Source organism: Somniosus microcephalus, chromosome 5, assembly GCF_052327205.1.
Source record: "Somniosus microcephalus isolate GS21.2 chromosome 5, FLI_Smic_1.0, whole genome shotgun sequence".
Lineage (NCBI taxonomy): Eukaryota > Metazoa > Chordata > Chondrichthyes > Squaliformes > Somniosidae > Somniosus > Somniosus microcephalus.
In genome coordinates, this window is record NC_140991.1 from 320,735,108 (window position 1) to 320,759,537 (window position 24,430).

The 24,430-nt window shown below is 49.2% G+C and overlaps 1 protein-coding gene across 3 annotated transcripts in view; it reads right to left on the reverse strand.

Moving 5' to 3' along the window:
* Nucleotides 1–24,430, reverse strand: part of LOC147117917 (rab effector MyRIP-like) — a 604,936-nt gene that overhangs the window by 111,336 nt on the left and 469,170 nt on the right. For all 3 annotated transcript variants that reach the window (XM_085989323.1, XM_085989324.1, XM_085989322.1), the window contains exon 4: nt 19,374–19,510. In XM_085989323.1, the coding sequence (XP_085845449.1) occupies nt 19,374–19,510 (137 nt within the window). The remainder of the gene's footprint in view (nt 1–19,373; nt 19,511–24,430) is intronic.

Here is a 24,430-nt window from a genome sequence, read left to right on the forward strand (position 1 = left end):
ACAAAATCACGAGCTGAAGTTAGCTACCAGCTGGAAGAGAGCATGGCTGCCACGGTAGGAACGGTTTCTGCTTTTGATAGTCAAGCACAAACCTGGGAGGAATACTGTGAAGTGTTGGGTTATTTTTTCGAAGCAAATGAAATAAATGATGCCGGAAAAAGGAAAGCAATTCTGCTTAGTTCAGTGGGAAGCCAGACCTACAGTTTGATGAGGAATCTGCTCAGTCCTGAAAAGCCTGGAGACAAATCATTTGTTGAATTAGTGGCTTTGCTAAAAGAACATTTCAACCCCAAGCCTAGTGAGATTGTACAGCGGTTCAAGTTTAATTCAAGGAACAGGAAAGAGGAAGAGAGCGTAATGGACTATGTAGCGGTGTTGCGTAAATTAGCACAAGATTGCAATTATGGGAACAACCTGAAGGAAATGCTGCGAGATAGGCTAGTTTGCGGAATTATGGATGACCGAATGCAGTGTAGATTATTATCCGAGACTGGGCTTACTTATGAAAAAGCATTGGAACTTGCTCAAGCCATAGAGACAGCGAACCGAGATGTAAAAGAAATACAGGGTTCAGACACGGCTAATGCTATGCAAGTTGCAGGTCAGGTTGTTGTGCACAAGTTGAACATGCGTCAGAAACCACAACATGAGCATGTGAAGGCATGTTATAGATGCAAGGGTGATCACCTGGCGAGTGAATGCCGGTTTCTGGAGGAAAAGTGCTACAAGTGTGGGAAACAAGGACACATAAAACGAGCTTGCAGGGCGAAATCACCTGTGGAGGAATCCAAACCAAAAGGGGGAGGACAGCAAAACCAAGGGAGAGAAGTGAAAAAACATGGAGCACACCACATCAGCGGGGAAGCTGAGGAAGAAGAGGACATGTTCATAATGTATAGCATGTTAGAGAACATTCCAAAGGTGGCTCCTATCACATTGCAACTGACAGTAAATGACTCTAAGGTGAACTTTGAAGTGGATACAGGGTGCGGCATGACCATAATGAACAAGGCAGAGTACTCAAAATTGTGGAACCGTGCAAAAGTTCCAGAGTTAAAGCCTTGCTCCCTGCATCTTAAAACATATACAGGTGAACGAGTAGCGACATTAGGTACAGCTAATGTAACTGTGCAACACAGGGACACAGTGGAACAGCTACCTGTAGTTATAGTATCGGGTACCGGACCAAACCTGTTAGGTCGGGGCTGGATACAAGAACTTAAATTAGACTGGGGAGCAGTAAATCAAATAGATGCGGGCAAACAGTTGACTTTGCAAGAAGTGTTGAGTGAACATGAGAATGTGTTCAAGGAGGAACTTGGCACATTTAATGGCCCCCCAGCTAAGATTTATGTAGACAAGGAGGCACCGCCAAGGTTTTTTAAACAACGACCTGTGCCTTATGCCATGAAGCCAAAGGTAGAGGCTGAGCTTGATCGTCTATTGAGAGAGAACATACTGGAGCCAGTGAAATGTTCGGAATGGGCAGCTCCCATAGTACCTGTTTTGAAACCGGACAATTCGGTAAGACTCTGTGGAGATTATAAATTGACAGTCAATCGGGTGTCCAAACTAGAGCAGTATCCGATTCCCAAAACAGAGGATCTCTTTGCAAACCTGGCTGGGGGAAAGAAATTCACAAAGTTGGATATGAGTCATGCCTACTTGCAGATTACACTGGATGAGGAATCAAAGAAGTATGTCACCATAAATGCACACAAGGGCTTGTTTACATATAACTGCTTACCGTTTGGTGTCTCATCTAGTCCAGCTATCTTCCAGAGGACAATCGAAGGTGTGCTGCAAGGGAATCCACATGTTTCCATCTATCTGGATGACATTCTGGTGACGGGAAGAACCGACCAGGAGCATCTGAGCACTCTGAGAGAGGTACTACAGAGATTGGAGAGGGCAGGGTTCCAGCTCAAGAGGAGTAAGTGCACTTTCCTGGGGAATGAGGCAGTGTTCCTGGGACACAGAGTGGACGCCACCGGGCTCCATCCACTCAAGGAGAAGGTACAAGCACTGCAGGACACCCCTGCTCCTACAAATGTGGCTGAGTTAAAAGCTTACCTGGGACTGCTGAACTATTATAACAGGTTTTTACCAAACTTGTCAACTGTGTTAGCACCTCTTCACAAACTACTGCGCAAGGAGACACAGTGGCAGTGGGGAGAGGAGCAGGGGGTTTCATTTGAACAGTCCAAGAAACTGATGCTGTCGTCGGATGTGCTGGTTCACTACAATGCAGAGAAAGACATCATTCTCTCTTCTGACCCTTCACCTTACGGGGTGGGGGCAGTTCTTTCACACTGCATGGAAGATGGAACGGAAAGACCAATAGGGTTTATGTCCTGAACTCTAACACCAGCGGAAAAAAACTATTCCCAGTTAGACAAAGAGGGGTTAGCAGTAATGTTTGGGTTACAGAGGTTCCACAAGTACATATATGGCAGGAAGTTCACCATATGCACCGATCATAAACCTCTTCTCTCTCTTTTCAATGAAATGAAAGCAGTTCCACAGATGGTGTCACCCCGGATCCAGAGGTGGGCAGTGACGTTGAGGGCATATGAGTATGTCATCGTCTACAAGGCGGGCAAGTACCATGGGAATGCAGATGCCTTGAGCTGTCTTCAACTGCCAGGCACACCTATCCGTGCAGCTCCAGAGGGCAGAGTTTTGATGTTGGAGGACACTGACATGGCACTTGTGACTGCAGAGCAAGTAAGAACATGGACAGGTAAAGATCCAGTACTGTCTAGAGTTTGAGAATATGTGGTGAGGGGATGGCCACAGCATCCGGAAGGGGCTGACTTCACACCCTACAGTGTCAGGAAAACAGAGCTGAGTGTGCAGGATGGTTGCGTGTTGTGGGGAGCACGAGTGATTATTCCACAGCCAGCACGATAGTCTATCCTAGAGCAACTACATCAGTGTCATCCTGGGGTCTCGCGTATGAAAGCCTTGGCTAGGAGTTACTTGTGGTGGCCAAAGCTAGATGAGGAGATAGAAAATCTAGTCAAGACATGCAGCACTTGTCAGGAACACCGGAAGGCACCAGCAGCGGCTCCTCTCCACCCCTGGGAGTGGCCGGATAAACCATGGAGAAGATTGCACTTAGATTATGCGGGTCCATTCATGGGGAAGATGTTCCTCATAATCATTGATGCACATTCCAAATGGATGGATGCTTATCCTGTAAATTCTGCTTCCGCCACTACTACTATAAACTGCCTGCGTCGGAGCTTCAGTAATCAAGGGCTACCGGAGATCGTGGTGAGTGACAATGCCACTTGTTTTGTGAGTACAGAGACAAAAGAGTTCTTGAGAAAAAATGGCATAGTGCAGGTGACCTCGGCTCCATATCATCCGTCCTCGAATGGACTTGCGGAGAGAGCCGTACAAACATTTAAGGAGATGATGAAAAAAAGTGCAGAAGGGAGTTTAGCAGCCAAAGTGTCACGGGTTCTGTTCAGCTACAGAATAACACCTCAATCCACCACTGGACTCTCGCCTGCTGAGATGTTATTAAGTCGTAGACTACGCTCCACTCTTGACCTTGTCCACCCAGACCTAAAACGGAATATGGAAAACAGACAAAACAAACAAAAAGAGAACCATGACAAAAGAACAAAGAGCCGAAGTATTGGAGAAGGAGATGCGGTCCTTACCAGGAATTTCAGTTATGGACCAAAGTGGATTCCTGGCTTCATAGGCTCAATGACAGGTCCAGTATCATACAAGGTCATGTTGGGAGATGGTAGGGTAGTACGCAGACATGTAGATCAGATACTTCCCAGACAAGGGGAAATTGAAATGAAGGTTCCAGATGCAATGACTGAAGACAGGGTTGCCCCCAGTTATCCAAGTGCATCTGTGGTGCCACCACCAGGGACAGAGACAATTCCACAGGAACCTATTCGTCAAGAGGAAACCATCGTTGCAGAGTCAGATACTCTGAGCACTGCTCAGGAGCATAGAAACATAGAAACATAGAAGATAGGAGCAGGAGTAGGCCATTCAGCCCTTCGAGCCTGCTCCGCCATTCAACGAGATCATGGCTGATCATCCAAACCCTAGCAGCCGGTCCCTACACTGACAGCCATCCCACACAAGCCCTATCCCCGTAACCCCACGTATTTAATCCCCCCTAACACTAAGGGCCAATTTTTATCATGGCCAATCAACCTAACCCGCACATCTTTGGACTGTGGGAGGAAACCAGAGCACCCAGAGACAAACAAGCAGGGACTTTACTGTTAGACGTTCACAAAGGACTCGCAAGCCACCAGAGAGATTGATACTGAACTGTTAGATTCATCAAGTATAGAACATGATGAATGGAGACTCCTTATGTGACCCTCAGGAATGGCTGTCTGTTAAGAAATTCATACTGAAATCTTAAGGGGGGAGGGATATAGTAATCTGGGATGTTATGATTAAGGTTATCCACCAGGTGGTGCTGTAGCCAATGCTGCTGCTAAGGTCAGAGGTTTGCTTCCTGTCAAGGTCAGCAAAGGTGGAATGCCAGGATGCAGGCATGATGTTTGTTACTCTGTTTGTTTAATAAAATACTCGTACTAGTTCCAAGAGATCGCCTCTTCGAGTTCTTGTTCCACTACATGGATTTATCACAGGCTCCTTCCGAAAGGCTGTGGAGACCGTGGCCGAGGTAGGGGCTTCTTTGGTGAGCCCATCCCCTCTCTCCAAAGGTGGGCAGGAACCAAAGTTTCGAGCCCGCCTGGTCAAGGTGCACCAGAGATGTACCGGAAGTGATGCTGGTGCACGCCGGTCCCGTGCTAATAAGGTGTCCTCCCACTGACCCTGTAAACTCGAGTGTCGGAGGGGCAGTACTGAGGGAGCGCTGCACTGTCAGAGAGGCAGTTCTGAGGGAGCACTGCACTATCAGAGAGGCAGTTCTGAGGGAGCGCTGCACTGTTGGAGGTTCAGTGCTGAGGGAGCGCTGCTATAAGGCACCGTGAAAGGCGCTATAGAAATGCAAGTCTGTCTTTCTTTCTATCACAGAATTTGGGCACATTTGTTTTACGAACTAGAAATTATGTGACAACAGATACTAATGGAAAAATTCAGGGGAATTTTTGTCTAAATGAATACAAGTACACTGCTGTTACAGGCTATGAATTCCAAATGCCTGTGTTTTATAATAAGATTAACCTCATGCCCAGTTTGACATATTTCGATAAAATGATCGCTAAAGTGATGGTCAATAATCACAACCAGTTGCATTTATATTCTGCCTTTAACACAGCAAAACATCCCAAGGTTTTTCCGCAGTCTGTGCTTGTGATTACTTGGTGAAAGAAGTTGCAGAATAAGAGTCACGGGAGGTGAAATTCATTATAGCCCAGGAATGGGCGGTAACTTTTGAAAAGTTTGAGAATTATTGCCAGGCACTAATGCTTCAGACTGCACACAAAATTCAGTCTCATTGCACAAAGGAAGGATTGGAGCACTACATCAAGCGCTAACGGCCTAGCTCAGTGGCGTTAAACTCAAAGCACTGACCAATATCAGGTGCAGTCTAATCACAAGTCATCATTGCCACAGGCTTGTTCCAGTTTTTAAAGGGGAGGTTCATTGATGCTGCAGAACCTCATTCTCAGCATTGCTGGCTGTGCAGCCGTCTCAGCCAGCAGCAGCAGGTCAAGGAGAAGGAGCTGGATGACTCAAGTAGCCCTAATGATGGTAGATCCACGCCCCAGGGAGAGCCCGCAGATTCTGTGACCAAGCATTGGAGGCGTTTTTGTTCGCAGTGGAGAGACGGAGGGCAGTGCTCTACCCGACAAGGGGCAGGAGGCTCTCGCCACAAGTCTTCCACTCCATGTGGAGGGAGGTTGCCCAGCAGGTCTCAGGCAGCACTGTGGTCCCCAGGACCCACACACAGTGCAGGAAGAAATTTAACAACCTCACTTGGGTGGTCAGGGTGAGTCAATACACACACTGGCCAAAGCACCACACCCCCAGCACTCACCCACCAACAACCTCCACCTACCAACACTCACACCCACATCTCACACCTTGCACACAATGACAGCTATTCAACTATGGCAGGCTCATCTCCCAAACACATTGCTCCGCACTCACTCACACACTTCCCTTTTTCTTGCAGGCCAAGGTGGCTCGCAACAGGAGGGAGCAGGAGTGCACAGGCGGGGGACAAGCCGACACCCAACCACTGTCTGAGCTGGAGAATCGAGTGCTGCAGATTATTGGGCGCCAAGTGGTGGGCGCCGTGGCCAACTCCGACATTGACCCCCTTGGGGACAGCAATGGCATGTTCATCCCTACTCCTTCTTCTCACATCCCACTTGCCCCTCACACCACAAGCATTTTGCACTTTCCAGCCAGTCATGCTGTATGCATGTATTTCTCCCTTCCTGCCTCTCCTCCCCTCACCTTAACCCGAATCTTGTGCCTTCATGCTTTCAGATAATGAGCAAGAAACTGAGCAGCCTGTCCCTGAGGGGCACCGTAGAGAGCGAGGTGGGAGAAGAGAAGGAGGAAGAACACACCGCGTCACTGCATGTCTTACCCGCAGGCACCAGCTCAGATACTGGCATTACGCATTCTTTAGAGGCTAGTATAGTAGTGGGATCACAGACATCACAGAAACCCCACAGTGCAGATAGAGGCCATTTCAGCCCATCGAGCCTGCACCGACACACATCCCACCCTATCCCCGTAACCCCACGTATTTAATCCCCCTAACACTAAGGGTCAATTTATCATAGCCAATCAACCTAACCTGCACAGGGTGATGCACCGGGGATGAGCGAGCTGCAGCAAGGCCAGGGGGAAAGGATAGCTCGGGAGCCAGCACCCTGGAGGGCGAGTTCTGCTGCACAGGACTCAGATGAGGACCTCGATGGAGAGGCATTTAGAAGAAGGGTGATGGGCATGCACATGGAGATGATAGGTGCAATGGCAAGGGTGCCCGAGAGCTTCTCGGCAATGATAAGGAGCGTGGAGGAGTCTGCCTCCTATATTGCACAGAACTCTGCGTACACTATGGAGCCCTTCATTTCCAGTCTGCAAAGGATGGTGGACTCCCAGAGAGACCGTGGTGACCCAGACCTGATGCCGCGTGTGATGGGCGATCTAGCAGCTTCCATTGCAGCACAGGTAGAAGCAACACAACGTCTTAGTGCTGTAATGCAGTCCATGCATGGTGACATCCAATCTCAGACTGCCCTCATGCAGTCTCAGCTTGATGCCACATAAACTGTGACTGCTGCCATTGTGGAGAGTCTTCCACCATCGACTGGGGCTTTCACGGTGTCGCAGCAGCCCAGCAATCTGTGCTGCAACAGATTGGTAGGGATGCTGAGGTGCTGCCCCAGGGGAGTGGCTGTGGGTCAGTGGAGCAGGAACCTGATGTCCTCTCTCAGGATGACAGCATTCCTGCTCCCACCACTGCCACTCCGCCATTGTCCTTGTCACTGTCTGTCATCCAGCCAGCCCAGACTGCTGCCGCCCATGCTGAGGTGGTGCAGTCTACAGCCGGGCCTTCCAGGCCCAGAGCTGGTCGAGGGCATCCTGCAAGACCATCTGAAGTCTCCCGCACGGACACTCAGCAGCCTTCCACCCGCCGTGCTGCAGCCACTGGGCCAACACTTCGTAGGAACACTAGAGAAGGCAAAGGCACAGTAACGAGAGGCATTAAGGGATTGCACAATGGTGAATAGGTAATAATGTTGCTGAAAATATGCGTTCACTGATTATTGATTAATTTACTAATTCAGTTTGGAATATTTTGTGGTGTCTCTCATTTCAGCTTTGCGCTGTGATGTGGTCTGCGACAGGGATGGAATGATGGGGATGTGGTGAGCAACGGGGATCTGGGGTTTAATTTATTGGAACCGCTGTCTGATGAGGCGGTCACGGGCCGACCTTCCGGAAGGCCGATTGAGTGGCTGCCTCCCCTCGCTACTGTTCCTCCTCCTCCTCTCCCTCTTCCTCCTCCTGAGGTGGTGCCACTATGCCTGTTGGCAATGGCTGGGCTCTCATGGTGGCCAAGTTGTGGAGCATGCAGCAGACCACCACGAAATGGGACACCCACTCCACCGAGTACTGGAGGGCTCCCCCCGAGCGGTCAAGGCAGCAGAACCATTGCCTGAGTACCCCGATGGTCTGCTCAATGATGTTCCTGGTGGCGGCATGGCTCTCATTATATGAGTGCTGGGAAGGAGTGTTGGGGTTGCGGAGGGGAGTCCTGAGCCAGGTAGAGAGCCCTTGTCTCCGAGCAGCCAGCCTCGAGCTTGATGTGATGGCTGGAAGGGTGCTGGTGCAGGATGAAAGCACTTGGCTGCTGCCAGGATAGTTGACATTGACATTGAGGATTCGCTGTGTGTGGTCGCACACCAACTGGGCATTAAGTGAGTGGTAGCCTTTGCGGTTACTGAAGATCTCAGGATTGTTATGTGGTGCCCGCAAAGCCACATCGGTGTAGTCAATGGCGCCCTGCATCATGGGGCAGCCCGCTATCCTGGCAAAGCCACATGCACGCTCATCCTGCTTCTCTCTGGAGATGGGGAAAGAAATGTAGTCCCTCCTCCTACTGTAGCGAGCATTTGTGACCTCCCGGATGCAGCGATGGACGGCGAACTGCGAGATGTTAGCTGTGTCTCCTGTTGCAGACTGGAAGGATCCACTGGTGAAGAGATTGAGGGCAACGGTGATCTTGACTGCCACTGAGAGAGCCGTGGTTGCCCTGACCTGTGGCTCGAGGTCTGGTTCTGTGACCACCTCCTTGCTGAAGCGGAGCCTTCTAATAATCATCCTGGCTTAATTGGAGGTAGGAGAAGTGCTGTTGGAATATCCTTGGAGGGTAAGACCTCCTATTGAGAGCCCTGATGGCGCTTCTCCTCCCTCTGGCCACATGTTCCAATCTGTCTCGCTCCCTCCGCAGTAGATCCTGGAGGGCGAGGCCAACTGCTAGTACAGCCCCCATTAATGTAACCAAGTGTCGCACTTTGATATGTTGTGAGAATAAATGTAACTAACTTTTAGTAGCCACAACACTCCGGAGACTAAACAACCTTTAAATGACTGTGCAAGAGTCTATTTCAATCGCAAACTGACGCGGAAGCAGTGAAACTCCACTAACCTGACAGCTGCAACTCATTACTCATAATCCCTTTAAGTAGCGTCCCTGGAGCTGGCTTCCGCCTGCTTGACGCCTCCTCTCACTGTCGCTGTCAGGGCGAGGCGCTAAGGCAGTGGGCGAAAATGAATTTTGCGGATCGGGTGCCCAGTGACGTGACGATCTGCCCGGCGCTGAAGTCCCCGGCGGGATCTGTTAGCGGCGGCGCTACGGGAGGGCCAGATTTGGCGTGCGTCACCGGATTCGCCTCGCCACGGCGCTACTGCATCAGCGCCCCATTAGTGCTCCCGCCAGGCGCTAACTGGAAGCGCTAACCAACTGAATTTTTCCCCCACAGAGTTAATGAATTCCTGTTTCTTCCATTAAACTATTTGATCTTCTGCAGTATTGCTCATGAATCTTTTTTTTGTAATGGAATTGAGTGGGCCTCAATGATACAAATTACTCCTCATCTCCACTAATCACATTATTACACTGGGCTGATTGTAACTGCAGTCCTACACTTCCACAGATATGTGACACTCAGACTGCTCTACAACAGCTTATTGGTAAAATCTTCAGTTCACTTAAAGTTTTTTTAAGTGTTGACAGTGAGCTTAACTTACTTGAACTTTTAATTACAACTTTTAAAATGGTCAGACTTATAATTCTTGTTGTTTTCTTAGTTTTTCAGTTTTTGTTGTGGTACTGCAGTCACTGTCTTCTGTGTTTGGCCGGCCTCCCACGTTCTACCCTACATAAACTTGAGGTCATCCAAAACTCGGCTGCCCGTGTCCTAACTCGCACCAAGTCCCGTTCACCCATCACCCCCTGTGCTCACTGCCCCGTGTCCTAACTCACACCCAGTCCCGTTCACCCATCACCCCCTGTGCTCACTGCCCCGTGTCCTAACTCACACCCAGTCCCGTTCACCCATCACCCCCTGGGCTCGCTGACCCGTGTCCTAACTCACACCAAGTCCCGTTCACCCATCACCCCCTGTGCTCACTGCCCCGTGTCCTAACTCACACCCAGTCCCGTTCACCCATCACCCCCTGGGCTCGCTGACCCGTGTCCTAACTCACACCCAGTCCCGTTCACCCATCACCCCCTGTGCTCACTACCCCGTGTCCTAACTCACACCCAGTCCCGTTCACCCATCACCCACTGTGCTCACTGCCCCGTGCCCTAACTCACACCCAGTCCCGTTCACCCATCACCCCCTGTGCTCACTGCCCCGTGTCCTAACTCGCACCAAGTCCCGTTCACCCATCACCCCCTGTGCTCACTGCCCCGTGTCCTAACTCACACCCAGTCCCGTTCACCCATCACCCCCTGTGCTCACTGCCCCGTGTCCTAACTCACACCCAGTCCCGTTCACCCATCACCCCCTGGGCTCGCTGACCCGTGTCCTAACTCACACCAAGTCCCGTTCACCCATCACCCCCTGTGCTCACTGACCTACATTGGCTCCCGGTCCAGCAACGCCTCGATTTCAAAATTCTCATCCTTGTTTTCAAATCCCTCCATGGCCTCGCCCCTCCCTATCCCTGTAATCTCCTCCAGCCCCACAACCTCCCGAAATATCTGCGCTCCTCTAATTCTGGCCTCTTGAGCATCCCCGATTATAATCGCTCAACCATCGGTGGCCGTGCCTTCAGCTGCCTGGGCCCTAAGCTCTGGAATTCCCTCCCTAAACCTCTCCGCCTCTCTCTCCTCCTTTAAGACGCTCCTTAAAACCGACCTCTCTGACCAAGCTTTTGGTCACCTGCCCTAATTTCTCCTTATGTGGCTCGGTGTCAAATTTTTTGTCTTATAATACTCCTGTGAAGCGCTGCGGGACATTTTACTACGTTAAAGGTGCTATATAAATACAAGTTGTTGTTGCTTGTTCTTTGTTTGTTGTAGAATAGGATTCTTGGATCTTAACGCTCCTTCTTAACCAGGCTCCATAGTACCATGTGGGTTGTTGTTGTTTCGTGTGACGGGAGAAGCTTATAATGGGATGTCTAGTCTGACTCTCCAGTCGATGGTCTCCTGAGATGCCGAGTGGAGAAATGAGGTGCCTCCCGCCACAGATCTCAGTGGGCAGGTTGATGTGATGTGTTCCATGGTCTGGGACTCCTGGCCACAGCCACGCTTCGGGTCGTCCCTCATCTTCCACTGGTGGAGTCGGTGGCCGCACCGTCCGTGCCCCGTGCGGATTGGGTTGAGTGCCGCCCTCTGTCTCTGAGAGAGGTCAAAGCCAGGGACCTCTGCTATTGGGTCAGTGATGGGGTGTTGGTTCTTTATGTTGCACACGTCCCACCATTCCGTCCCTCTGGGACAGTGGGACGAGACCAGCGGTGTGAATATTGGCCGCTGTTTCCCAGAATGGCCGTGTGGGGAGCACAGATCAATGAGAAAGCAACAGGGTCCCTACATTCATATATTGATACCAACACATAACTAGATAGACAGACAGACAGACAGAGAGACAGACAGAGAGACAGAGACAGAGACACTGACACACAGACACACTGACACACTCACTGACACACAGACACACAGACACACTGACACACAGACACACAGACACACAGACACACTGACACACTGACACACTCACTGACACACAGACACACAGACACACTGACACACTCACTGACACACAGACACACAGACACACTGACACACTCACTGACACACAGACACACAGACACACAGACACACTGACACACTCACTGACACACAGACACACAGACACACTGACACACTCACTGACACACAGACACACAGACACACTGACACACTCACTGACACACAGACACACAGACACACTCACTGACACACAGACACACTGACACACTCACTGACACACAGACACACAGACACACTGACACACTCACTGACACACAGACACACTGACACACTCACTGACACACAGACACACAGACACACTGACACACTCACTGACACACAGACACACTGACACACAGATAGACAGATTGATTGATTGATTGATTGATAAGTTAAATGGTGTCCTGCTGGCTGAAGCTGGCAGTCAGACCAGTTTGCTGGTATAAAGCAGAGACAAGAAAACTCAGATAAAACCAGCAGACAGGAAAACCCTGATTAAACCAAGAGACAGGAAATTTCCTTATAAGATAGAGAAACTGATAAACACATAGGAACACAAACTGGACAACCCGGAAGAACCTGGAACCTCCCCATAAAACCAAGGGACAGGGAAACTCAGGGAAAAAGCTGAGAAATTTCAAAATAAGCATTAACAGGGAAATGAAAAAAAAACCTCTGAACATGAATCAACACTTTTTTGTCTTTCAGGAAGTTCAATCAGAATCGAAAATCAATGAATTAGGTGTCAGCGCTGCCTCAGCGGGAGCAGTCTTGTGATTTGAGCACCATAATGGAGGCTGACTTCAGTGCAGTAGTGAGAGAGTGTCGCACCAGCCAAGCTGCCGTCTTTCAGGTGAGACTTAATACTTACCCGCCCGCCCACTTAGATGGACATAAAAGCTATCATGGAACTATTGGAAGAAGAACATATTCCTCATCCACCTCACTAAAGCGGACTATCTGGCCATTTGCCTCATCGCTATGTGCGGGATCTTGCTATGTACATTACAACAATAATTACTCTTCAAAAATACTTCAAGGTCTATGAGGTGCTTTGGGGAGGTGTGAAAGGCACTATATAAATGCAAGTCTTTCTTTCAATGACTGCAAGCAGTTGCCAAACTAACACGTAAACATTTTACTCTTCATCGCTCTTACAAATGATCATTTCACACCAATGGGCATTCCCATCACTACCACATTGTTCAGAACTATTAACATGTGTGAAATTGTACAACTTGTTATTTACAAAAAAAAGCCCAGACAGCACTTTCTACAAGAAGTGCCAGAACTATCAGCAGAAGGTCAGGGGTTAAAAAGTGAAACACAAGGAATTTTTTTATTATTCATTCACGGGTGTGGGCATCGCTGGCAAGGCTAGTATTTATTGCCCATCCCTGAGAAGGTGGTGGTGAGCCGCCATTTCAGAGGGCAGTTAAGAGCCAACCACATTGCTGTGGGTCTGGAGTCACATACCGGCCAGGGGCAGCAGATTTCCTTCCCGAAAGGACATTAGTGAACCAGATGGGTTTTTAAGACAATCCGATAGTTTCATGATCACCATTACTGATACTAGCTTTTTATTCCAGATTTATTTAATTACCTGAATTTAAATTCACCAGCTGTTGTGGTGGGATTTGAATTCCTGTCTCTCAGAACACTAGTCCAGGGCTTCTGGATTACTAGTCCAGTAACATAACCACTATGCTACCGTCCCCGTTAAATGCAGCCCCAACTTGCTGCACACGGGTAGCACTCTCCCCTCGGAGTCAGAATGTTGTGGGTTCAAGTCCCACTCCAGAGACTTGAGCACATAAATCTAGGCTGACACTCCAGTGCAGCGCTGAGGGAGCGCTGTACTGTCTGCGGTGCCATCTTTCAGATGAGACATTAAACCGAGGCCCCATCTGATCTCTCAGGTGGATGTAAAAGATCCCATGGTACGATTTCAAAGAAGAGCCGGCGAGTTCTCCCCAGTGTCCTGGGCCAATATTTATCCATCAATCAACATCACTAAAACAGATTATCTGGTCGTTATCACATTGCTGTTTGTGGGATCTTGCTGCATGCAAATTGGCTGCTGCATTTCCTACATTACAACAGCGACTACATTTCAAAAGTACTTCATTGGCTGTAAAGCGCTTTGGGATGTCCGGTGGTCGTGAAAGGTGCTACAGGAAACTTTGTGCTATCCGGCACCGACGGGACCGCGCTGTCGCCGTTCCCTCAAAACTGCCGGACAAACCAGTGTTAATGTTGAAGCATACGGAGCTTTTCATCTCCGTATCTGACAACAAACACTGTTGCTTAGCAACAGCTTCTAAACAGTCGGCCCGTACCTTGGAAGCGTCTCTGTAGCTTAGCAACAGCTTCAGAGAGACTTTCCAGAGCCCGACTGTTGAAAAAAAGCCACGAGAAGAAAAAAACCTAACAAAACGGCTCCTGATTTTTGCCGGTGGCTCGAGCTTGCCGGACACTTAGCCTCCGGATAACACAAAGTTTCCTGTATATAAATGCGAGTTTTTCTTTCTTTCATTTTTACAGCACAGACTCGTGCATCATGTGAATATGGGGGATGGTGAAAAAATAAAACCAACCAGGATCTGTTAATAGTGAAGGGAGAAATAGGTGAGGATAATAGTCACGCAGAAAATAATTTAGCAAGAGGAATACGGAGTAGAGGAATTAACCAAATGGACTAGATAAAAACAAGGAAAAGACTAAAGTGAAAGATAGGGTGGAAAGTTAGAAAAAAAAATCATTGGAAAAGGAGTAGTGTTAAAAAGCAAAAAAAGTTAAAACATGAGAAACATAAATCACCTTGGAACAAGCCAGCAAAGAGCATCATTCTAGAATCAATGCACACGCTAGAGACAGTCAGGAGAGCGCGTTCAGAATAGTTGCTCTTGGAGCTGGATGTTCCTTGCCTATAATTAACAATGAGAATGTATTTCACACTGGTCACTGCTTGAAACTTTGGGATAATGCAGGGGGAGATTCTAGTCAAAGACCTCCAGACCCCTCGGATCTTTTGATAAGGTGGTCTGGAAGGGGAGGAAGAGTACGGTAGCACAGTGGTTATGTTACTGGACTAGTAATCCAAAGGCCTGGACCAATAATCCGGAGACATCAAATCCTGCCACCGACAGCTGTGGGAATTTAAATACAATTAAATAAATCTGGATTAAAAGCGCGTCTCAGTAATGGTGACCATGAAACTATCGGATTGTCGTAAATACCCCTCTGGTTCACCAATGTCCTTTAGGGAAGGAAATCTACTGTCCTTACCCGGTCTGGCCTATATGTGACTCCAGACCCACAGCAATGTGGTTGACTCTTAACTGCCCTCTGAAATGGCTGAGCGAGACACTCAGTTGTATTCAAGAAGGCGGCTCACCAACACCTTCTCAAGGGTGATTAGGGATGGGCAATAAACACTGGCCTTAAGCTGTGTCTCGCGTGGCTTGGGATCTTGGGATACCGCTGTGTGTGCGGATGTGAGATGTTGCATTGTGGGTGAGGCAACCAGTACGTGAAAGCTGATGAAGGTGCACGGAATGATGTGATGCTAACAAGGTGACATGTGGATCTTGTGAAATTTCCCAAAGTGGGGAGCTGTTTGGGATTGAGGGTTGGTAAAGGAATCCACTGTGGAAGCGAGGAATTAATTCTGTATTAAGCCCCTAAAGTTTGCAGAACTTTGCTCACAATGAAAGTCTTCGCATCGGTTACAAACTGATCGAGGTTAATCATCACATTGTTCACATTCCAGTCTGACCTTTACAACAACAACTTGTATTTATACAGCGCCTTTAACGTAGTAAAACGGCCCAAGGTGCTTCACGGGAGTGATTATCAAACAAAATTTGACACCGAGCCACGTAAGGAGACATTAGTGTAGATGACCAAAAGCTTGGTCAAAGAGTTTTAAGGAGCGTCTTAAAGGAGGAGGGAGAGGAAGAGAGGCGGCGAGGTTTAGGGAGGGAATTCCAGAGCTCAGGGCCTCGGCAGCTGAAGGCACGGCCACCAATGGTGGAGCGATTATAATCAGGGATGCGCAAGAGGGCGGAATTAGAGGAGCGCAGATATCTCGGGGGGTTGTGGGGCTGAAGGAGATTACAGAGATAGGGAGGGGCGAGGCCATGGAGGGATTTGAAAACAAGGATGAGAATTTTAAAATCGAGGCGTTGCTTTAACCGGGAGCCAATGTAGGTCAGCGAGCACAGGGGGTGATGGGCAAACGGGACTTGGTGTGAGTTAGGACACGGGGCAGTGAGCACAGGGGGTGATGGGTGAACTGGACTGGGTGTGAGTTAGGACACGGGGCAGTGAGCACAGGGGGTGATGGGTGAACGGGACTGGGTGTGAGTTAGGACACGGGGCAGTGAGCACAGTGGGTGATGGGTGAACGGGACTTGGTGCGAGTTAGGACATGGGGCAGTGAGCACAGGGGGTGATGGGTGAACTGGACTGGGTGTGAGTTAGGACATGGGGCAGTGAGCACAGGGGGTGATGGGTGAACGGGACTGGGTGTGAGTTAGGACACGGGGCAGTGAGCACAGTGGGTGATGGGTGAACGGGACTTGGTGCGAGTTAGGACATGGGGCAGTGAGCACAGGGGGTGATGGGTGAACGGGACTGGGTGTGAGTTAGGACACGGGGCAGTGAGCACAGTGGGTGATGGGTGAACGGGACTTGGTGCGAGCTAGGACATGGGGCAGTGAGCACAGGGGGTGATGGGTGAACGGGACTTGGTGCGAGTTAGGACACGGGGCAGCAGAGTTATGGATGAGCTCAAGTTTATGGAGGGTTGAAGACGGGAGGCCGGCCTGGAGATTCTCTTCCAGCCCTACAAGCCTTTGAGGTCTCTGTGCTACTCCAACTCTGACATCATGCACACTGAGGGCATCTGCCAGCCACCAATCACCACTTTGAACTCCCCTCCCATCATCGCCTAGATCGCCCCCTGTCCGGACTGCCCCCCCCGACCCCAATATCCGGATCAGCCCCCACCCGATCGCTTGCATCCCGATGATCGGATTGCCCTCGATTCCCCTAGAGTCCAAAAATCTATCGATCTCAGCCTTGAATATACTCAACGACTCAGCATCCACAGCCCTCTGGGGCAGTGAATTCCAAAGATTCACAACCCTCTGAGTGAAGAAATTCCTCCTCATCTCAGTCTTAAATGGCCGACCCCTTATCCTGAGACTGTGACCCCCAGTTCTAGACTCTCCAGCCAAGGGGGAAACAACCTCTCAGCATCGACCCTGTCAATCCCCCTCAGAATCTGATATGTTTCAATGAGATCACTTCTCATTCTTCTAAACTCCAGAGAGTACAGGCCCAGGGCGGGATGCAGATTCTCGGCCCAGGGCGGGATGCAGGTTCTCGGCCCAGGGCGGGATGCAGGTTCTCGGCCCAGGGCGGGATGCAGATTCACTCGGACACTGCCTGGTATGAGGAAATGCAAAGATTTGAAAAATTGGGTCTTTGTTCTTTAGAACAATGTAGATTATTGGACAATATGATAGAAGTGTTTCAAATGATGTAGGAATTGGACAGGGTAGATGGACGCAGACTGTTCCCAGTGGTTGAGGGGTCAAAAATGAGGGGCCGTCGATACAAAATTAAATGTAAGAGATTTAGAACAGAGTGGATGAGAAACAAAGAGAGTTGTGAGGCTGTGGCGTTCACTCCAGGATTTGTGGTTCAGGCAGAAATCATGTCCGTACTTCAGGTTGGACAGGCGGATGAAGGACAAGGAAAGAGTACGGGAACAGGGCGGGTAAATGTGATGAGAATTATTTGCTCACATGGAGGGTTAAACGCCAACACAGACTTGTTGGGACGAATGGCCTTTTCTATGTTATAATTTCTAGTTTTTCTTTATGTATAACCTAAGGGGCGGGCCTTTGCCAGACAAGGGGGTGATCTGATCGACGTTTTCAAGATATTAAGGGGGACAGATAGGGTAGAGAGAGAGAAACTATTTCCGCTGGTTGGGGATTCTAGGACAAGGGGGCAGAGTCTAAAAATTAGAGCCAGACCTTTCAGGAGTGAAATTAGGAAACACTTCTACACACAAAGGGTGGTAGAAGTTTAGAACTCTCTTCTGCAAACGGCAATTGATGCTGGATCAATTGTTAATTTTAAATCTGAGATTGATAGATTTTTGTTAACCAAAGGTATTAAGGGATATGGGGATCAGGCGGGTAGATGGAGTTTGGTCACAGATCAGCCATGATCTCACTGAATGGCAGTGCAGGCTCGAGGGGCCGAATGGCCTCCTCCTGTTCCGATGTACCTGCCAAGCGCCCGGCACCAGGGACCTGTCAACACAATGGATGCGAGGTGTCTTTTAATTACCATGACATGCCAACAAATTGCTTATTGTTTGCAATCTTTTGGGAAACAACTTCAATACAAACAAGAAAGGCAAATGGCATGTTGGCCTTTACTGCAAGGGGTTGGAGTATAAGAGTGAGGAAGTCTTGCTACAATTGTACAGGGCCTTGGTGAGACCACACCTGGAGTACTGGGCACAGTTTTGGTCTCCTTATCTAAGGAAGGATATACTTGCCTTAGAGGCGGTGTAACGAAGGTTCACTAGTTTGATCCCTGGGATGAGAGGGCTGTCCTATGAGGAGAGATTGAGTAGAATGGGCCGATACTTTCTGGAGTTTAGAAGAATGAGAGGTGATCTCATTGAAACATAGAAGATTCTGAGGGGGATTGACAGGGTAGACGCTGAGAGGTTCTTTCCTCTGCCTAGAGTGTCTAGAACTAGGGGGGACAGTCTCAGGATAAGGGGTCGGCCATTTAGGACTGAGATGAGGAGGAATTTCTTCACTCAGAGGGTGGTGAATCTTTGGAATTCTCTACCCCAGAGGGCTGTGAATGCTGAGTCTTTGAGTATATTCAAGGCTGAGATCGATAGATTTTTGGACTCTCGGGGAATCAAGGGATATGGGGATTGGGGCAGGAGAGTGGAGATGAGGTCGATGATCAGCCATGATCTTATTGAATGGTGGAGCAGGCTCGAGGGGCCGTGTGGCCGACTCCTGCTCCTAATTCTTATGTTCCACAAATACACTTTAAAAATCCCACATTTAAAATGATTTATTTTCTAAGTCTTTTCTGTGGTAAAGTGCTGCAGATAAACTATTGTAGCTTTCTAAACAAGTCATCACGACCCATTACACCGCCCCCCAGCTTTGCAGCCCTCGAGAGACTCAATGAAACATGTACAGCCTGAGCCATAGACTTACACCTAACTAAAACTACCTTGGAGTCTCTCCATCCTCATTTCACTTATGATCGTTAAAGCGACCAGAGACAGGAGACTTTCACTTTGCTGTTGCGAACTAGATTTGAATCTTGATGCCCAAGGTGAAAGGTTAGCGTGATGACCCACTGGACGCTCCCATCTGAAGATTTTTGCTGGGCTGGATCTAATTCTATTGGTCGAACTTCAGGACACTGTTCACACCGGATTCCAAGTTAACATTCTTACACTTGCGACAATATAATTGGGATAACATTATTAGATGGGATAACATTATTAGATGGAGACATAAGATGGAGCGATGTGTGGAGAACCCAGCATATACAGGCAGCAATTTTAGACTGAAGTTCTTGTAAATACCTAGTATGTGCGACTGGCTCCCCCTCCTTGCCAGGCACTTCTTGTATAGAGTATGAACCACCTTTGCGCTGCCGAAGTGTTTGAATCTGCCCTTGACATTATTGTAGTACCATTCCAAAGACTGGGTCCTCAGGAGTCTAAAGAAACAAGAACAACAATCAATTTTAGAAATGCTAAGCATAGAACAAGCTTACTCAGCTGAACAAACGGTTGATACAAAAATTGTGCATTTGTGTCTATAACACATCATGGCAGATATGGGGTTAAAAACTAGGCTCACTCACAGAAGATGTCTTATTTTGCACACCTTGTACAAAAATAATAAATTGCAGGACAACGGAGTATTACAGTTTAAACTCTTTTATGAAGCATCCGGTCTGTGATCTCAATCATACAGCACAGTGGGGACACGATGGCGTTAGGACTCCTAGCCTGGGTCTTCCAAAACAATAGCAGTCCTTACAGATGCCTGCAGGCCAATGACAACTCAGCATGTGATCACATGTAAATATAATAGGTATTCCTTACAGATGCCTGCGGGCCAATGATAATTCAATATGCAAATGTTACATCCCCTTTCTTTTAAAAGAAAAATGTTATGCATTACTTTTAAACCTTTCTTCTACCTAATGTTCTCGGTAGCATAAACATATAAGTAAACTCAGCATTTAACTAGCGCTGAAAACATGTCAACGTTTCAATAACAATGTACAGTTTTTTTTAGGGCAGCGATCCGCCTACACCCTTTGACAGGTCACAAGTCAAGGATAACTCTAGGCTTGACCTCTCGTCCCGACCTTGTGTGGTATGGAACTGAGCATGCTCCTGAATTGGTCAGCAAATCAGGTTCAGGTTTAGGTTCAGGTAAGTATGATGTGTTTTGTGTATTGCTCTGTTCATCACACTCTGTTGAACTGATCCTCTCGTCGGAATGACGGTGTTGTTCCTTGGTGTTCAGGAGGTGCCTGCGATTGCGGCGGTACACCTGTCCTTCTGGGGTGCGGACGTGATACGATCACTCAGTGTCAGCTGGCTGGATGACGACTGCTGGCTTCCAGTAGTCTTGCTCCTGGATTCTGACGGATTCTCCATTGTGCAGCGGCGGCAGTAGTCTAGCTGACCTGTCATAGTATCTCTTTTGGTGTTGCTGTCTCTGTACATGTTTTGCATGCACTTGCTTGCAGCTGGCGACCTCTGACTGCAGCTGCTGGTTGGTGCTTGGAAGGATTGAGCGAAGTCTGCGGCTCATCAACAGCTGTGCTGATGACTTGAAGTTGTCAACCGGAGTGTTGCGGTACTCAAGGAGACTGATGTAGGGGTCTCTTTTGTCTGCTTTGGCTTTGTCCATGAGTGCTTTTGCAATCTGGACAGTTTTTTCAGCAAGGCCATTACTTTGAGGGTAATGTGGGCTTGATGTGACATGTGTGAAATCCCATGCCTTGGCAAATGACTCAAACTCTTTTGATTTGTATTGGGGGCCATTGTCTGAGACTAAAGTCTCTACTATGCCATGCCTGGCAAAGGCTGCCTTTAGCTTGTGGATCACAGCTGCAGATGTGGTGCTGTGAAGCTTGTCCAGTTCAAAAAATCTGCTGTAGTAATCAACAGTCACTATGTAGTCCTCGTTGTTCCATGTGAACAGATCCGTTGCCGCGACCTGCCAGGGCCTGTCTGGGATACGGTGAGGTATCATGGGCTCTTTGACATTTGATGGGCGGCATTCTAGACAAATGGAACATTTTCCGACAATGTCCCCAATGTGTTTGCACATTCCGGGCCAAAACATAATGTCACGTGCTCTTTGTTTGCATTTTTCCATGCCCATATGTCCAGCGTGAATTTTTGTCAACATCTCTTCTCTGAGACTGGTAGGAATGAGGATTTTCTCCCCTTTGGAGACGATTCCGTTGATTTGTGACAGTTCGTCTCTGTGGATCCAGAATTCAGATATGCTCTGAGGGCATTTCCTCCTTTCCTCAGGCCATCCTTCATGTATGACTTTGCTCAGCAGTGTGAGTTGTGCATCTTTCTCTGTTCCTGCTCGGATCTCCTTCAGTTTTGAGTCACTCACAGGTAAGCTGTTGTACACCATGTGTACCTGCACATCCATGCCTTCACTGAGGCTGCTGTCCTGGTAGCTAAGAGACTTTCTGGAGAGCGTGTCTGCGACAGAAATGTCTTTGCCTGGACAGTGAACGATTGTAAAGTCATACTTCTGTAGCTGAAGGATCATTCTCTGTAGCCTTGGTGGGGCTGCAGCTAGTGGTTTCCTCATGATTGACTCGAGGGGCTTGTGGTCGGATTCCACAATGACTTGTCGGCCATAGACATACTGGTGGAAACGCTTACATCCAAACAGAATTGCATATAGCTCTTTCTCGATTTGAGCATAGTTGATTTCACTGTCTGTGATAGATCTGGAAGCGTAGCCGATGGGCTTTCCTTCTTGCAGTAATACTGCGCCTAGTCCGTACTTTGACATGTCCACTTGTAGTCTGAGCTCTTTGTTGGGGTCGAAGTAGGCAAGAACTGGTCCTGGTTCTCTGGTGATTAGGTCTTTCATTTTCTGAAATGCTGTGTCATGTTGTTTGTCCCACAGGAACTCATTGGATTGTTTGAGCAACTGACGCATGGGTGCGTTGATTTCGGAGAGGCTCGGGGCAAACTTGGCTAAGTAGTTAACCATGCCTAGTACTGTCTCTAGCTCTGCGCGGTTCTTCGGCGGCTCCATCTTCTTGATGGCGGAGATTTTCTCTGGATCCGGCTTAATGCCATCAGTTGAGAGGCGATGCCCGAAATAACTGATCTCAGTGGATCCGATTGTGCTTTTCTCGAGGTTGAGCCGGATACCTTTCTCCCGTGATCTTTGTAGCATCGCATGGAGGTTCCTGTCATGTTCCGCTCTATTCCTGCCATAGATGAGGATGTCATCTACGATTGCAACTACTCCGTCGAGGCCTTCATAGGTTTCGTCGATCTTCCGCTGGAATTCATCCTGAGCTAAGACCAAATGGTAAACGCAGAAAATGGTAGCGTCCAAATGGTGTGTTGAACATTGTTAGCTTAGATGACTCTTCCGTGAGCTTGATAGAGCAGTATCCTGATCGTGTGTCCATTACACTGAAGTAACGTGCTCCCACTAGCTTGGGTGTGTGGTAAACCACTTTTATCGTTCACTATCGTTACACTATGTTTATATCGTTACACTATGGTTATCACTGTTTACACTGTTGTATCACTACTCAAGGTCACCTCTTGCCACGCTGTTATACCTGGGCTGACCACAGCTGACTCCGCCCATGGCTCCGCCTGCTTGCCCAGGTATAAAGGTGGTCGACTGGCTGGTATTCCTCCTTGTTGGACCCGATCACCCACGAGGGTGGGCTCTGTTATTTAGCCAATAAAAACCTATAGTTACTATCTTAACTCGTCGCTTTTCATTGAATGAATTGATAGGTATATCAATTTTATTGGCTAAATTTTGAAATGAGTGGATCGGAGCAGCCAAACGACCAGCCAAACGGCCAGCTACAACAGCCACAGCAGCCGGCCTGGCTGCGAGCCCTCCGACCGCCGTACCTGGATCTAAACCCACAGGCAGCAAACTCAGCCCTCGACTTCGAACACTGGCTGAGCTGTTTCGAATCCTACCTGGGAGGATCCGGCGTGCCTCCGGGATCCAAACTAAGAGTTCTGACCGCCCAGGTGAGCCCTAAAGTATTTGCATTCATCCGGGACCTTGCTACATACGAGGACGCCCTCAACCTGCTGAAAGAGCAGTACCGGAGCCCGGTAAATTCTATGTATGCCAGACATCTCCTAAGATCCCGCTCGCAACAGCCAGGAGAGTCTGTAGATTAATTTTTACGGGCGCTACAAACACTCGGCAGGGACTGTGACTTTAAAGCTGTAACGGCTGCAGAAAATACTGAAGGGAATATCCGTGATGCCTTCGTGAAAGGCCTTCGGTCCGACTACTCACGGCAAAGACTGCTCGAATCAAAGGACCTCGACCTGAATACAACTGCAGCCCTCGCTCGCTCTCTGGAAGTGGCCCATCGGGACCTCGAGGCGTACTCCAGGTACTGTGCTGCGCGACCCTGGGACTCGGGCCCGACCCCGGCCGCAATACCCCTCGCACCGCCGCCTCTGGGACCTACCTCAGCGTCGGCGTCCCAGAACCGATCGGGACCGCCACCCCCGGTACCGGCTGCAACATCGGAGCCCCGCGATCGGGCCACCGGCTGCTTCTTCTGTGGCCAGGCGAAACACCCGAGGACGTGCTGCCCTGCAAGAAACGCGACTTGCTCCGACTGCCACAAGAAAGGCCACTTCGCGAAGGCCTGCAGGGGGAGAGCCACAGACACCAGCAGTGCCTCATGCGAGTTGTGGGGGTGGCCATCTTTCATCAAGGCCACAGATGCCAGTATCCCCTCGTGTGAGTCGTGGGGGCGGCCATCTTTGATCAAGGCCACTGACGCCAGCAGTGCCTCATGTGAGCTGTGGGGGCGGCCATCTTCTCCGCCATTTTATTCAACGTCGTGGGCGCCGTCATTTTGTCCACCACACTCGACCGCCACCTTGTCTCCAGACCCGACCACCGCCTCACCCGCAGACTACAGCAGCTCGCTCAGCCATACACTAGCCTCCGTCACACTGGACCAAGCTCGCCCGCATCACCTGTCCAAGTCCATGATGGACATCAAAGTAAACGGCCACGCCACGACCTGCCTGTTCGACAGCGGAAGCACGGAGAGTTTCATCCATCCAGACACGGTGAGCCACTACTCCCTCACTGTCCGGCCAACGCGCAACCGGATCTCGATGGCGTCGAGGTCCCATTCTACAGACATCAGCGGCTACTGTGTTGTGACCCTGTCGGTTAGGGGCACGGAGTATAAAAATTTTAAACTACTCGTCCTGCCCCAGCTCTGCGCTGCCGTCCTACTAGGGCTGGACTTCCAATCCCACCTTCAAAGTGTCACTTTGGCATACGGTGGACCCCTCCCCCCACTCACAGTCGACAACCAGCAGCCTTTAAACCGCCCACCGCGTAC